Source organism: Notothenia rossii (genome assembly GCF_949606895.1).
Source record: "Notothenia rossii genome assembly, chromosome: 1".
NCBI classification, from domain to species: Eukaryota; Metazoa; Chordata; class Actinopteri; order Perciformes; family Nototheniidae; genus Notothenia; species Notothenia rossii.
Window position 1 is genome coordinate 72,870,543 of NC_136912.1, and position 17,542 is coordinate 72,888,084.

Genomic DNA, 17,542 nt, shown 5'->3' on the forward strand with positions numbered 1-17,542 from the left:
TCAATTGCAAGACCGCACGAACACATACACACGCGGACAGACAGAACATTGTTGTTTCTCAATGCTCTTTCATGATGGTAGACTTAATTCAATTTGATGTTTTCAACTCAAAGACAGAATGGTAATGAAGAGGAAGTACAAAAGAGTGAAAGTCCTTTAGAGAACGAGTTTCTTTCTTACCTTTTCAGACTTTCAAAGTCAGTCAATTTGCTATTAAAGAACGTGGAGGAAATTGTGCATTATACTACTTCCTATTTTACCAGATGGCTTTATAAACAACTTTCTTTTTTAAATAGTGCATTTTGCACTAAATCCCTTCACCTTTCTTTAAAAAAAAAAAGAAAAACTTAGGTATTCATTTTCAAGATTTAAACACTCCAACCTTCAGACAATCTGTTTTGTCAGCACTTTGTTCATATGATTAACTGTGATGGCAATATGAGTGAACATCATTGTTTTATTTGGTTTGTTTCTTACTGTAGAGAGTGAACAAAAAAGTAGAAAAAGTAGCTTAAATACCTTAAGTTCTGATGATGAATGTAAAGAAATGGTCAAAGTTTTGCAGAAATATTTGTATTTATGGAGGACAGGTTTTCAGCACTCTTCACAATAAAGATGTTGCTCAATGTACTGCGGCAGAATAGAACAATCCTTTCTCTGTGACTTTTCCTCCTGTGGGAACTTTGTACCAATCCTTCTTCCTAATTCCTCACACAGACCTGACTGTTTTGTAATCCAGCCAAATGTAGCTACAGGACTGCGCTGTACTGCATGTTTTCCTGCCTGTCAGATAACGTGAGTAGGTGATAGGTCATGCAACACATTACTATACATGTGTTAGAGACTTGTGCGTTTATCCTAAAATATCCAAACACTTAGTAACATTTCAGTATGTTTATTGCTTTTTCTTTTGCAGGATAAAACGCCACAGTCGTGTTTTTGCATTTTGTTAATTTAACAATGCAGGAAGCCAATCATTAATAGTTCCTTGCATTGTGATTATACTTTATCTATACAAAACTAAACTTTATGCAAATCAGAATCTAGTCATCGGTATAGCTGTCCAATATACACTAGTTCTTATATTTGTTTCTACTGTATTCTCTTCTTTTTATTTTAGTATTTATGGTTCGTATTGAACTGTTCTCAAAGACGTTAGCTGATTTCCCTCACTAAGAGTAACTATAAAACATCCAACAGTAGAATTCAGCCATTTAACATCTCCGGGAATAGTCTTAAAATCAGACAAGAAGGATATCTTTATATGATTTGACTGGAACATCCATATATATATATATATATATCCTACACACTTATACTGGACATAATCAATGTCCAGATCAAACTGATTAAGGCAAGGCTCACTGCACAGTTTACGTACTTTTGACCTTTCCACAACACATGCACTGCCTGCTGCAGTCTGTGCATGTTTCCATCCACAGTGGAAATGCAAACACACCTGGAGTACCACAGCTGACAGCTACACTCTTTCACACTTATTATATAATACCTCGGACACAGTAGCTCCATTTGCGGTCGGCGCACACACACACACGCACGCACGCACGCACGCACGCACGCACGCACGCACGCACGCACGCACGCACGCACGCACGCACGCACGCACGCACGCACGCACGCACGCACGCACGCACGCACGCACGCACACACACACACACACACACACACACACACACACACACACACACACACACACACACACACACACACACACACACACACACACACACACACACACACACACACACACACACACACACACACACACACACACACACATGCACACACAAACCTAATTTGGCCAAAGGAATACACACAAGTGGTGTTTGTGTATTTGTGTGTGTGTGGTTAGCTCCCATATGTTCTCGTGGGAAGGACCCAGAGTTTGCTTTTCGGACCGAGGTGTCAGCATCCAAACGTGTGAGCTAAGAGATGGAAAGCAGTGATGGATGGTTTTAGGGGGTTAAAAAGAGGGGATAATATAAAGGGTTACAGAGAGAAGAATTAGAAAGCACTATCTCAGTGTAGTGCTGCTTTAGACTTACTTTAGACTTTAGACCTACTGTATAATATAGCTTTAAAAAATATGGTTTTCAGATCAAAATAAGATCATATGAGAGACACAAGATCTCATAGTCTGCTTCACTTTGTGATGACCAGGTCCATGAAGGTGATTTATACTGTACATAGGAACATTTTGAACTATCCGTGCTTTACTCTCCAAGATAATATAAGATTGTACATTGTACGTTGTAGCATTCAAGTATGTTCAGTTTTAGCAGCATACAAAATACTGAATTTCTGCAAAATGTCATTAACAATCCCTTTTTAATAACTTATATTTCGGAATATAAATGTAACATTTAAAAATGTCTAATTCAAAGAAAAATAACAGTATGCCTTGTAAATGTTGTTAATCCTTTGTATACTTCATAAACATATTGTGAGAGTAATGTAGGAAGCCTTATGTTTGTATTCAAAAGGTATTAAAGAGGCCCCATAATGCTTTCTTGGGATTTACCTTCCCTGTAGTTTGTTATATTGATTTTTGTGCGTGTACATGGCCGGCAAAGGCTAACATTCCTCCATTGGACTCCTTTGTTTACTTCAGTGACACAGTGACATCACTATGTGACAATTGCGCTTCTAATGGCCAGCGCTCCAATACAATGTTCGTGATAGGCTAAAGGGATGGGACATCTCTACAGTTGACCAATCGCAACAGAGCCGGCCAGCTGACCAATCAGAGCAGATTGGACTCTGGTTTCAGACAGAGGGTGGAAAGAGGTGCTGCAGCACAGGCAGTCTGAGACAAATAAAGAACTTTCTGAACATTAAAGCATGGACACATGTCACAGTAGAAGCACAACATACAAATATGAAACCTGAAAATGAGCATATAGAGCCCCTTTACATTTGATACCAGGCCCCAGGTCCTTTGTGTACATGTATTTAGTTAGATTGCGCATAAGCTGTGCAGTGTGAGTATAACATGAATGAACAGAAAGAGAAACACAGTAGAGCACATCATCGGTCAGCTAGATTATATGGTGATAAAAGAATGCTCATCTCTCTGTCATCACCTCTTTTGAAACGGGTCTCAGGTGGTGTGTATGTGTGAGTATGATGTATAACAGTGTTGCAGCCAAAGCAGTGGCAGACATATGATTTAGAGGAGTGTTTTCCTTGTAGGGGTAATTGGATTCACTTTTTGTTTTATTCAAATTATAGACGCTGATTGGGATGGATTCAATACAATTTGTTTGACTCTTTACCAAATGATTTCAACTGTGTGTATCTAATCAACATCTTGACGAAAGAAGTATTTAGTTTAGAGTTGCAGTCATTTTTACAACAGAGTGGAATGCTTTACATTTTAATAGTATTACTTATTCCACAGCTTTAATAGGGCTCATTTTTTATGATCACACAAATGCGTGTTCATAAAATCTAATGCATGAAATGTAATTATTGAGTATATTGAAATTATAGTAAATTGTTATGTATACAACAAAGTCACTGTCAGACTGTATACATACTTTAATTCAAGATTTGTTTGGTATGTTTACCATATAAAAAGCAACATAAAGAAAAGAAGATTTTTCATTTTTTCATTATTAGTGTCATGGAACAGTTAAGCATTTTTAACTCTTGTGTTTTTCAAAACATTGTTTCATAAGCTCTTTTTGATTGTTACAATTGTGAATAATTTGTATTATTTGTAAGGTAGCTCAAATTGATAGTAGGATAGGTTTGTATAAGCAATATTTGTATGCATGTGCCTTATCAGTCATATTGTATCCTAGACTGTGTATTCTATATATTGCTTATAATGATTGTATTGTGTGTAATGAATGAATGAAAGGTCCAACATACTGTGCGATACATTGGCATTCACTTTTTGTACAGCCAACCAAGAGATATCTTTAAATGCCATATAACTTTGCACCACCACTAAAAGTGAATACAATATCATATGTCTCACAAGCAAAGTTTTAATCAAAAATCCTGTTTTTTTAATGAGAAATATGACTTTATAGTGGTAGTGTTTGCATGATTAAAACCACAGTGATACACGTCTTTTCTGCAGTTCTAATGGTAGCAGCAGCAACAGCAGCTTTTTTTGATATTCTGTAAAAAAACAAACAGGCAGATTTGCTGTTCCTACCTTGACATAGTCCACCGTGGCATCCAGGCCGGCAGCAGGCTCCCTGGGGAACATAGACAGAGACATGGACCTGTTTAGTGAACACATCTTGCTCCTGGACCCAAACTACTCGCTGTTGAGCTTCAGTTCCTCTCTGGAGTTCCTATTACAAATAAACTAGTACTGTTAAGTCCAAGTGGGACCCTGACTGGTGCTGAAGCTGCCTCGTTAGGAGATCAGACACTGATCAGCTGTTTTTGGAGATGATTAAGTTCAGTGGAGGTTTTTTTAAAAGATCCAAATGGGTGTCACAGGTCCAAACATGATGCCATATCAGCCATACGATAGACAAAGAAGGTACAGCTGCACTGTAAGGCTTCTGTACAGTGACCTGTAATGCTGTCCAGATCTCACTGTTTTTAATCTAAAAGAAAAGACGTCCAGAGAAACAAGACTTCACACTGAACTGCTTTCAATCTTAGACTCTCTCTGTCCTTCTACTGTCTGTCTCTCAGTCAGCGGTAAACATGTTCACTTACTGCCTGCCTCTCTTGGCCCCCCTCCCTCACTCCTCCCCCACCATAACACACATCGCAGCCACACGCCTATCCTTGAGAGTCTACTGACAAATTCACAGGGAGGTAAGAGCACACACATTTCTTTCATTTTTCTCCTTTTGCATTGTCTTTGATAACTTAAAGGGGCCCTATTATGCTTTTTGTTGTTCCCTTTCCTGGAGTTTGTTTGAAAGTTTGTAGTGCATGTAAATGGTCTGCAAATCCCCAAATTCCCTCCAGAGGGAAATGCCTCGATTGGACTCCTTTATTTACTTCCGCAACATAGTGACATCACTATGTAACACTTGGCTAGCGCTCCCTACACATTGTACGTGATAGGCCAAGGTCCTTGACAGCTCCAGCTAACTAACCAATCAGAGCAGACTGGGCTCTGGTTTCAGACAGAGGGTGAAAAGAGGTGCTGCAACACAGGCATATGAGAAAAATAAAGAGCTTTTTCAACAAAGGCACAAAATACGATTATTAATCTGAATATGAGCATAATATGTCATCTTTAAAAACATCCGACAGCAGTTTTCTACATGATCTTGTTGGACTTTCATTGGCTGTTATTACACATTTTAGTTTAAAGGTCAGAATACACATAAAACATTATTTAAGTATTTAGTTTTGACCAGCAGTTCTTAACAGAATATCTGACTCAAGCACAGCTCATTATTTCCATTTCTCTCCCTCGATATTGGTACTTGAGCGTATAAATGTAGCTCTCTCTCGACAGGAGGCTTATGTCAGAGGATCAGTGAAGAGGTAATTAACTCAAATCCCCCACAATGTTAGCAAGGTTGGTAGTTTAAATCCCTTAAGCCTACATTGCTGTTCCCACGGGAATATTAGCACAGTCCATTGCTTACCAAACCAAATATGTTTAGCTCTAAGCCCTCTCAGTTTAATATGGCCCCAGATAATGAGGTGGGATTAACTTATGTAACTAAACAGAAGCCTCCATTCACAACAATGTGTAGTTATTATTCATAGAATGAGAATGCTCAGGACTCTCAATCACCCTCAGCCAATTTCCCTTTGCAGGGACGAGGAGATGCAGTATATTCAAATGATCCTGTTCCAGGTCTAAACATCCCTAATCCAACATATCCTGACCCCCCCCCCCCCCCCCCCCATCACAAAGTATCAGCACAACTCTACACTGAGGCTACCCCACAGCAGAGGGAAGATCAGCTGTTGGCTGAGCTGTTGTCTGATTGTGCCTGGAGCGATAGAAAGTTGAAAGTGCTGCAGATCACCCTCTATTTCACAATTTAGTTGTTTTTCAAAAATCTGATAAATTACAATAAGCCATTTAAAGAAAAATAAATTCTAAGTAGGTATCTATTATAACAGCTGAAAGTAAAGACTATCTCATTTATCAAAATGTAATCAGTTTACAGTTATTTGATGAACTGTTAATAGTGAATGTCATTTTTGTTTGTGCCTTATTGTTATTTTATGAACTTGAAAGGCAATATGCATTTGGCAAAGGCATTTGGACAAGGCATAGGATAATATGAAATTATATATATGTGGTTTTCATTTCATGATCATTGTTGTATTTTGTAAAAAAAAAAAGGTTGGAAACACTTTTGAATCGTGATTACCCTTTAAGTGATTGATCTTAAATAGGGTTATCATAATTGATTATGTGAGTCAGTTTTATCTTTCACTTTCAAATCAGGCTCTGTTTTTCACCTCTTTCTCAAGAGTTAGACAGTTTTGCCAATCCACTCATCTGAGGATATTCATGATAATAATGATGTAATCTCAGTGGAATTAAAACCTTATATTGTCCAATTTAATTTGGCTAAACATATGACATCTGAAAATAGCAATAATTATTGTCTTTAAGAAAAAGGAATGGTTGAATTATGATCAGTGACAGCTTCTCGGAGCTAAACTGCTTAAAAATCACCACTGCAAAAAGAGGAAGGATATAGTGAAGAAGAGCAGGAAGAGAATGAGGAAGAAGAAGACAGGAAGTGTCTGTGGTCTAAAATCTAAACTTAAATCAGACATTCAGTTTGACACAAAAGTACCGTAGCAATATGTGTTGGTTTTTAGGAGTCAGTGGTAAGCTGGACCTCTGATTGTCCCCAAATCTTTACCACTCAAACCACCTGCCCACCGTAACCGTGCGCTGGCTCCATGGTCAGAGGTGGGTGCATGGAGAATCACCACATTCCAGACAACACCCATATGAACCCTCCTGCAGTTGAATGTGCTACAACTGAGGGAAAATCCAGATTTGTTTTCCCTGAGGGAGGTCAACAGGTCAGGCTCACAAACAGAGCAGCAGCCCTGGAGATGATGGAGATTCAGTGTTAAAACTGTTAAACCCAGGTTGTTAGCCAGATGTAGGATGAGGTCTCCGCCCAGCGTCTTAACGGATGTTTTTTACTTCTATATTCTTCCCTGATAGCGTTAAGTAAGGCTGATTGCAGCACTAACAATCTGAAACAAAGTAAAGTCAGAGTGAGATGGCCACGCATTCCAGACTAAACAAGCTGACCACAGCTAACTTTGCCTTTTTTTTGCTGAAACAGCATCAGACGCTTTTTTTTTCTGCTTCTAAGACCACAATGTCAAAAAGGCAGAAAGAGTGGAAGCAAGTGAACAAATACAAGTACAGGGAGGGCAGCAGGAGCCACAGTCTTTTTCTGGCTACTGTTGTTCTTTGCGCTTCACCACACAACTCTCAGCACGGCCACAACTGGCTTCAGTGACTGACTTCACGATGTGTGTGTGTGTGTGTGTGTGTGTGTGTGTGTGTGTGTGTGTGTGTGTGTGTGTGTGTGTGTGTGTGTGTGTGTGTGTGTGTGTGTGTGTGTGTGTGTGTGTGTGTGTGTGTGTGTGTGTGTGTGTGTGTGTGTGTGTGTGTGTGTGTGTGTGTGTGTGTGTGTGTGTGTGTGTGTGTGTAGGAGAGAGTGAGCAACATGCAGGGGCTGCAGGCGGCCTACAGAGGTCAGTGTGTTTTCATATTAAGATCCGCACACTAAGGGGAAAATTGATTTGTGATTCCAATCCAGACTATACACATCCGTACCTGCTATGCTAACTGTATTGTTTTGGAAGTTGATGTTTTACAATTAAGTAAATGAAAGAAGTGAATGTGGGATGTTGAAGCTTATTTACCTTATATTATAATGAAATAATAAGTGTTATTTTATTATGCAGAGGATGTTATGGATTTTCCCTCCGTTTATATTTATTATTGTTTTGATTGAAGCTGACTATCAATCAGAATTACGTCACTTGTAGCCGTGGTTTTTGGATCTTTCATTTAGGAGCTATGGGTGGAAGAAATAAAGCCGTAATAGAAACATCATGGTGATCTCTGCATGATACATGCAGTTTAGTTAATTCAGTGTGCATATTGAAATCTTTTGAAAGTGTATTGTCCAAGTGTGAAAAGCCCTGTTAGAGTCAGTGTGTATTACGACTTTGAAACACATCAAGATGCTAAAAGTCTGGTTTTTATTTGCAGCACTAAAGCAGCCTGCTGGTTCTGTCCCTCAGTTGGTCAGGGCTGTTACAAGAGCAATACATCAACAGGTATGAACAAGGTAGGAATGTTAGTTCAATACCATCTTTTACAATTCAAAAGAGAATATAGTGTAAACGCTGTTGATCATCAGAAGAAGTCAATCCAAACTCATTCAGCAGAAGCAGAATTAAAAAGGGTAACAAATAAGCTTATTTATGTTGCTAAAATGAAAAGTGGCATGTGTCAACACACTTCCTCTCCTCTCCTCCCCCCACTCTCTCTCCTTCTTCCTCCCCCTTTTCCTCTCTGGTGGTCTGCTGAGCTGTTCACTGAGGTCAACACAGAGACAAACTGACCAATCTGAAGCCGGTGCAACATCAGGTCAGGGGTCAAAGGTCAGCTGACAGCATGAGGAATGGAAAGTCAAGACCGACCGGCCAGTGGTTGCATACTTTAGAGCTAGGCTCCCTTATCTTTTTATAGAAAACTCCAATATGGGCCGACAGAGGAGCTGGGGGGAAGTTATGCTACTCATTGCTTTAATAACACCAGGGTCTATGTTTAACATTTACATGTTTGTTTTTTTAGAAAACACAATGTACAAATCATCTGTATTATTTGCAAATTGGCTTTTATTTAGAAGAAACTTGGATTTGAGAAAATGTACTTAGAACCATTGGAAAGCATTTCTTATTGATTACTGCAAACTATTATTTTTCTTTATTAATCAATGTACAGATATCTTTTTTATTAATGGTGGGCAAATCAATGTGAATATCAGCCAAATATCCAAAGGTGATGTTTTAAAATGTCTTGTTCCATTAGTCCAAAACCCAACGATGCAGAGTATAATATGATATAAAACAGAGAAGAGCAGCAAATCTCCATTATTTTGTATTCTAAAATGTATGTTTTTTTGCATAAAGAAACTTAAGAACTACAAAATAATTAAAAAAGCTCACCAAATATCTTTCTATACATGTCATTTAATTGTTGAAGCTTTAACCTCCTGAGATGAGCTGAAATGTTGCTATATAGGTTATTATTCCAAGTATTTGTATGTAAATGATGATGTATCTTTAAAAACCTTTCACGGCCAAGGAGATGATTGTAAGTATGTGAAACAAGAACCTCAATCAAAGAGATAACATAAATCTGGACACAGTGGGATTTATGTCAGTGACATAGCAAAGTCTCTTTTGTAGTTGTCAGGCCATTAGTAGGGTAATTTAGTAATTACCAAGTGCTGCTATTTGATCTTCAGACAGTTTGAAGTAAGGCTATATATTAGCTGATTATAAAGAACAACCCCCACCTGCCAAATAAAAACCCAGCCTGAAAAAGATGTATCACTTTGTCACTCTCAGCTCATTGAGCTCATTTACAGCTGAATTGGAACATCATTTGACGGTAAGAGATACCATTGATTGATTTCAAAACCCCATACATGTGCCCTAACTCCATGAAAAATGAGCCAAAGTGGGATAATGATGCTGTTCATTATTTGGCCACCTGCACGGGTTGAATTTGACCTGGACAAATTGTGCTGCTGTATGTCAGCAGTGTATGAAATGTATCCAGCACGGAGGCAGAAGATGGAGAGAGCAGACAAAGAGCTCACAGTAATCTGTGATCTGTCCCGCCACACCCTGACCTACAAAGGTAACCCAACTGCTGGGGGCTACACACACGCACACACAGACACACACACACAAAGCTGGCTACATCAGATACTGTCTGTTGTAACTCTACACTAGAGATAGAAAGATGGGAGGACATGTTGAGGGATGAGGTGTGTGTGTGTGTGTGTGTGTGTGTGTGTGTGTGTGTGTGTGTGTGTGTGTGTGTGTGTGTGTGTGTGTGTGTGTGTGTGTGTGTGTGTGTGTGTGTGTGTGTGTGTGTGTGTGTGTGTGTGTGTGTGTGTGTGTGTGTGTGTGTGTGTGTGTGTGTGTGTGTGTGTGTTCCCTCTGAAGTGAGCTTCACCCCCTCAGGACTCGCATTTCTCCATCCAACTCCAAACTCTGTTTTTGAGTCCCTGCTCCAAATTAATAGCGTTTTTCTTTCAGAGCATGGCAAGTGTAAGGCAAGAAAGATTGCCTAGAAATGTCGAATCCCTCTAAAAAGCACTACCCCAAAATACTACATAAATCAAGAGTATTTCTACTTCATTGTATATGTCATTGGCTTTTTGCTTGAAAAGTCTCTCCCAAAAGTTTGCTTGTCAGAAAGTGCTGTTTTTAGCTATCTCTATTGAGATTTCTCTGATGGTTGTGTGTGTGTGTGTGTGTGTGTGTGTGTGTGTGTGTGTGTGTGTGTGTGTGTGTGTGTGTCTTTTTACATTTGAAAGACTAAATGATTTATAGATATAATAACCGTCAGATTCATTAATAATGAAACTGATAAGCTTTAGCCCTAAAGCTTGGATTTTCAACATTTACAATTCTCCCCAATGGTGACAGTAGTCACACAAACTCAAAAAGCCTACCACTGGAATCTGTGATAACTGCTCTGAAAACAAGATGCTGTTCTCCAAAAATGTTAAAAATATTTTAGGTGTATTTGAAAATATATGTTTGGTTGAGCGTTCCTGTGATTGTGTCTCTTTTTTGACCCTTAATAGTTTAAAATTAAAGCTCAAGCAAAAGTAAAAAGGGTCACATTTTATATTTATGCAGCCTAATATATTTAAATAACATATTAGCTTCAGTGGGTTTCCAATCTACATTACATCCTCTGTCCAAGACAAAATCACACAAAGACGTTATACATGTACATTTCAAAATGCATTGTGTTGATCAAAAAAGAGCTTGTATGACCTCATTATGTGTGCTTTAAAAATGTGTTTACCTGTAACCATGAAAGTCGTCAATTATATGTTGGACCAGTGGAGAGGTCAGGGGTTGATGGGCGTGTCCGGGAGGCAGTGACGTGTTCCAGGTGTAGTTTCCATGGGGGAGGTTTGCTCCGCCTCTCTTGCGTCGAGGCAGAGTCCCGTGAATGGAGATTTGCTGGTAGGCCGAAGCAGGCAGATCTGAGAGGCCGCTGCCATGGCCTGTGGGGAAGCTGGAGGAGGGAGGAGGGAAACATAAGATTAAAGTGTTCACGTAAACAAAAACACTTTTGTGAAGACTTTTTTCTCAGAAGCCAGATTCTGATGTGATGACCTTCTTATTAATGTCTCAAAATGCAATTAAATGTTGGTAAATTGCTATGATACAAACCTGCATTGCATTACAGAGAAGCCTATGGGTTTTTAAAACTCATTTCATTTCAGACCCTGAGCTCTGCCAGGCTTCTTTGAAGAGCTGTTTTCAGTCACCCAACTCACCCCGGTTTGGAGCTGAGGAGGTCCATGGAGGAGGCGAGGGAGGACTGGAGCCCCCTGGAGGAGCAGGTGGTGCTGCCGAGGGAGTTTGAGGGGACTCCATGGTGTACAGTGCCTCCTCCCAGGGCGTGGTGTGCATGGAGGGACCTTGGCAGACTGGCAAAACGCCCCTCTGCCATCATCCTCAACTCTGGGAAAGAAACACACACGCAAAGTCAGAGGACTTCTTCAGAGTGAGTTTACCTTACAGGGTGTGTTATAAATAATATAATGACAAGGGAAATGCAGGGGATGTCATTAAGCTGTTATCAGTTTGGTTAATACATATCTGTAAGACATATGATCTGAAAACACAAAAGACACGCAAAGATGAAATACTATATTAACACAATCAAATTTCTCACATACCCTTTCACATCATCATGCATACATGACACTCACTGACGTTTGCCTTGAGGGGTTAAAGCTTCTGATTACATATCCTCATACCAGCAGTGTTAGCTAGATAATGTTATTCTACCTCAATGTAAGCATGCGAACAATCAAAAAAAGAATCTGACAATATACTGTATATATTGCTTACATTCATAGGCATAATTTAAAGTTAAAGTTGATCCAAAACACATGAGAACAGTTTTGAACATTAGGAGACATTGCCCGTTACTTTTGTCTTCAATTATTATTTTTCAGTTTAAACTGAGAAGAGCATAAGGACATTGGTAAACTGGCTTTTTTTGAAGAGGATAACACTGCCCAAATGAAATTTGTTTTGGCAGGAATACAAAGCACAAACTATATATGGTTTAGCTTGAATTCCTTAGGAGAGCAGCATGACCTTTAACAATACATTTGACATTCCGTGCAATAACAACCAACTTGAATACCATTTTGGAGTAAACAAAAGTACCACACACCGTCCGGTAGTAGTTTCATAGATTTCAAAGGCCTCAAAGCCAAAAACAGTTTCACCAGACAGCAGCTTCCTACTGGAGGACGTGTGAAGAGAACAGAGGTCTGACCTTCTGCTTTTTTATTTATTGAGAACCTCTATATGTCATACCGTAAGGGAATGCTTTAAATGATTTATATTGCAGCAAGGCACTAAAACATAGCTTTTACTCCAGCCTTTTCAAAAAGTAAAAGCACACAACATGTATTGCTAATGGGGAATATGTCAGACGGATGGATATATTTACTGTACACAGAGATGCCCAAGATAGATAAGTCATAAGGGATGGGAAAAAGCACTGGACAGGTTCCTGATAAATTCCCCTGCCATGTGATGATGACTGGACAGCAGCTAAAATCTGCTCTGAATCACTCAGCATGCTGCGCTTAATCACACTGTACAAGCTAAAATACCTTCAGCTGACAGACATGTTGGTACACTGGATGGTACGAAACTCCACATGCCTTCCCTATTTCTAATCTCATCAGACATAAGAATCTGGCCCAAACAACTTCGCTGTTGTTTCTTTTTTATTGTGTCTTACTTTGGACAACCTGAATTTGATCAGAGAAAGTAGGATGAAGGGAAACTGTCCGTGTAGTTTGATGCAGTCAGCTCAGATGAAGAGGTATTGTTTTGAACCAAAACGATCAACAAGGTTAAAAAGTATTTGATTTCGAAGGCAGAGGATACGCTGTTAATTTATTTAATCTTTGAATATAAATTAAATATTACCTCAGTTGTTGAATGTTATATGTTAGTGCTGTCCTCGACAAAAACAAGTCTTAACCCGACAAATACATTGTTTCTTACAAAGTTTGTGCAAAGGCAAGCTTTGGCAACCTCGATGTTGTATATACTGCTCTTTTTTGTAAATAAAATCCACAAGGGGACATTACATATTAAATAAGATATTTATAAGCTTCTGACCCTAGCAAGTACAGAAACATTGATTATAAAAGGAAAGTAAACCTTTAGCAGGGGGTGATTGAGTCTACAGCTTGGGATAATGAATATCAATACAAATGCAAATAGAGTTTTAAGTAGGGGAACAGCTGGCCAACTCTAGACATTTCAGCGTGACAAGTAAAGAATACACACACACACTCACACACACAAACACACTGTGAAGCCCTTCGAAGGCATGCTGGGTCAGAGAGTGGATTCCTCTGAGGGGCAGAAGGCCTACAGGAGGAGGACCTATTATAAGACCCTCAGGGATGGTCAGCCTGTGGTAATGTGTATTTGCGTGTGTGGCCCTGGCCATCTGCCAGACACACACCCTCCCCTGTAGAGGAGAAAGGATGTCTCTCACTGAGTGAAAACACACAGCACTTACGCACATGAATACTTGGTTGATTAATCGTATTAATAAATTATTCATGCTAAGTGCTTAAGAAGTTGTTTCCACATGCAGGGAATGTGTGAACATCTTACTTTCTCCTTTAGCCTCTCCTCTCTCTATCTACTCTACTCTGTCCTTCAACACTGCTTATTCCAGCTTGTGCAGCCTCGCAGTTGGGGGTGCTGCAGCCCCCTCAGCACCCCCACCCCCCCCTTCCCGCGTCCATTTGCGATGTCTCGCTGTCTCGCAGATCCCACGCAGCAAGCAGGAGATGAACCCAGCTCACACTGTCCGCTCCAGCAGCGAGCCGCGCAACGTCCCGCCAACACGGCACCCAGACCCCACGCAGCATTCTCATCTGTTTGTCATTACTGGTGTCATTTCCTGGTTGCTAACAAACGCCATTGTAACACATAATCACTGATGTTCCGCTGTAACGGTGGTGGACTCATCAGAACAGAGTGGGCGAGCTGACCAATCAGAGCACAGTGGGCTCATAGGGAGGGGGGGGGGGGGTCAGGAGCTCCAACAAGCCGTGTAGGACAGAGAGTGAATACACATACTATACAGAGATGCTGTATGAGAAACCGATGTGAGTTTGGAACATTGAACAATATAAATCTATTCTAGTAGACCTCAACAATGGAATTATGATCAGTAGAAATTGCCATGACATGCAACCTTTAAGTCCCTCTTTCTTCTTCTGACTTCATCCATATATCCATCTCCCCCTTTCTCTTTTAGTGTTGTGCTCTTCCACAGATACAAATCCCCCCCCCTCCCTCCTTCTGCCTGTCCGTCATGATGTCAGCTCTTCTTTAGCTTCCTCACTTTGTCACCTTCTTTCTGCCCTTTGTCCTCCCTCCTCTCATAATAATAGACTTTGCTCTTTTTATCCCCCCCTTTTCTCTGCCTGCCTCATCCTCTCCTCCATACAGCTGTTCAGCCATTGGCTAGCGCACACTTCAATAGACACACTCGCGCACATACACAGAAACATTTAGTTTGTGGTAATTTTAACCATACTTAGGTTAGTTTGTAAGTAAGAACATCTGCATTATCGAGCAAAATCTTAACATTACACCTGATAAAACTTTCATTGGTTTAAAAACTTTCATTTTAGATTACTTGTCAATTGCAGGTTGAGGTTATGTTTTGAATTTGCTACTGACACAATATCCTTTCAAACAAACAGCAAATCATTCAAATTGATGTCTATAATTTAAATGTGTAGTGACAAGTTTACATTTCCTTTAAACCCGTAAACAGTGCTACTATTTGTAACTTTTGTAAATCAACTTATTCAAAAATATGTATATCTTCTTTTATATGTCATATTTTTAAAGCTGTGGCCCATCATTTTAAATTATGCTTACAAATCCCTGTTTGGAAGCCAGAGCATAAAAGTAGCTTGTTTATTGTAATTTATAAGCTAATATATATATAGTAATACTAAAACATCTTAAATGAGCTAATATATGCAGTCAGATAATTTATTGGCTGAAATGTACGGCATTTAAAACCAGCCGTCATTGAGGATATCACTCAAATAAAACAGTAAAATAAAATGTCACAGTGGAAAAATACTCCTGGCATCAGAGGTATTTCCCTTGATCATGGTGTAAAACACAACATATTCTGAGGTAAGGTTTGCTTTATCAGCAACACTAGTAAAGGCCTTGGGTTGGGATGGGAACGCCAGCACACACTCACACAAACACACACACAAGTCCTTGGGTGGGAAATGAGTGCAGATTAAAGAGGAAGAGGAAATGGCAGTATAAACAGTCGGCAGGCATCTCATTATAAAGGATCACCAGCAATAAAACATAAATCGCCTCTCACCATAACTGTAATTCTTTCTCTTTCTGTCTCACAGGGTATAAGGACATTGCCTTGTAAAATGTAGTTTAACTAAAGTTGATAATTTAATAGTAGGCTTTTCCCATCTCTCCCTCTGACTACTATACACATCAGTGAGGAGTCAGAAAGCTTGTCTTTAGTCCACTCAAGAACTTCACAAAAGGCGTCTTGGCCACTGCTGGGAATTCAGGTTGGACTAAAAGTCCTCTAGTATACGAAAGAGAAATCCTAGGACAACACAAACATGTTGGGGAATAAGTGGCTTCCTCTAGCTGCCTTAAAGAGTCTTCCTGCTATGGCATGCTCACAGACACACACACACACACACACACACACACACACACACACACACACACACACACACACACACACACACACACACACACACACACACACACACACACACACACACACACACACACACACACACACACACACACACACACACACACACACACACACACACACACACACACACACACACACACACACACACACACACACACACACACACACACACACACACACACACACACACACACACACACACACACACACACACACACACACACACACACACACACACACAAGCAAACCACCCCTGGCCAGAAGCGAACAATGGGAACAATTGTCACATGACCGCTGTTTAGAGCCGGCCTTTGTTAGACAGAGAGAGACAGAGAGAGACAGAGAGAGAGAGAGAGAGGTCCTACTCGGTGCGTAGGTTTACCAGTGTGTATGGGTGTGCAACATATTATTGAGTCTTTTATTAAATCCCACAGCAGTAGCTGCCATTTAAAACTTTTGAATCTCTCTTTCTCTCTCACACACACACCACCTGCCCTCCATGTGTGCTTGTTTCATATGTCGTTTAAGAGATGGAAAGTGTGAGACAAAATGTGTGTACAGTCACTGATCAGCACACTGTGAGCCAGTCAGTCACATAGAAGCAGCCAGCTGAGTCAGTCAGTATTTAGTTCCTTCAAAAAGTAATTCCATCTCAAATCTATAACTCAAGCTGTACTTGAAATGATGCTCCGGCAACATCAAAGATGGTAACACATGCAGTTAAGTTGCGCTTGTGGTGTCATCTCAGCCGGCCTTTTGGGTGTAACAACTTTATAGCTAGAATTAAAATGACCATGACCAACCAACCAATTGCTTAGTTATAAATGGACATGCTAAATTGGCATGTGATTGTGTTTATGTTTCTGAGATAAAAAGGTTCAGTGTGTCCATCTTGTTATCTAACAATCATGCAGATGAAAATAAATGAAATTCCTTAATAGACGGAAGTCACATTGTTTGTGTAAAGTACTTATTTGCTTACTTCCAGAGAGTTGTATAAAAGGCAACACTTCTGTCTTTATGCTAAACAGGAAGCTTTAGATGGTAACTGATGACAAAACTAAATTAATTCACACATATTTCAGTGAGACCAGATATTATCAAGTTTTCAATTTTGTTCTTGTACTGTTTCCCTATGTTCCCAAACTTTGTGCTAAGCTAAGATACCGTCGCCTTAGCTCTAACTTCATTATCTACATACATGACAAATGAATGTATCTTATTTGACAAGAAAGCAAATGAGAGCCTTTCCTTTTATAAAACAAGTTGGAGATTTGAAGTGTGAGTGCCAAAAGCAAATCAAGTAATGCTCCTTTCAGATATCAACATTATTGATGATGTTGTTGCAGCTTGTGCCTCAATATTTAGTCTACAAATGAATTGGTAGCATCACGGTTAACTAGTATATTTAAAAAAGTATTATTAATTTCTTAAAATTTAGAAATGTTAAAAGTTGGTAAAGGCGGTACTGCTAAAGTTATATACCAGTAT

At 39.7% G+C, this 17,542-nt stretch overlaps 1 protein-coding gene across 4 annotated transcripts in view; it reads right to left on the reverse strand.

Annotated features, from left to right (window-relative positions):
- The window catches only part of bcar3 (BCAR3 adaptor protein, NSP family member), a 75,218-nt gene that overhangs the window by 22,500 nt on the left and 35,176 nt on the right, over positions 1-17,542 (reverse strand). For all 4 annotated transcript variants that reach the window (XM_079669056.1, XM_079669055.1, XM_079669058.1 and 1 more), the window contains 3 exons: positions 11,550-11,736; positions 11,069-11,284; positions 4,190-4,232 (listed from right to left, as the gene is read on the reverse strand). In XM_079669056.1, the coding sequence (XP_079525182.1) occupies positions 4,190-4,232; positions 11,069-11,284; positions 11,550-11,736 (446 nt within the window). The remainder of the gene's footprint in view (positions 1-4,189; positions 4,233-11,068; positions 11,285-11,549; positions 11,737-17,542) is intronic.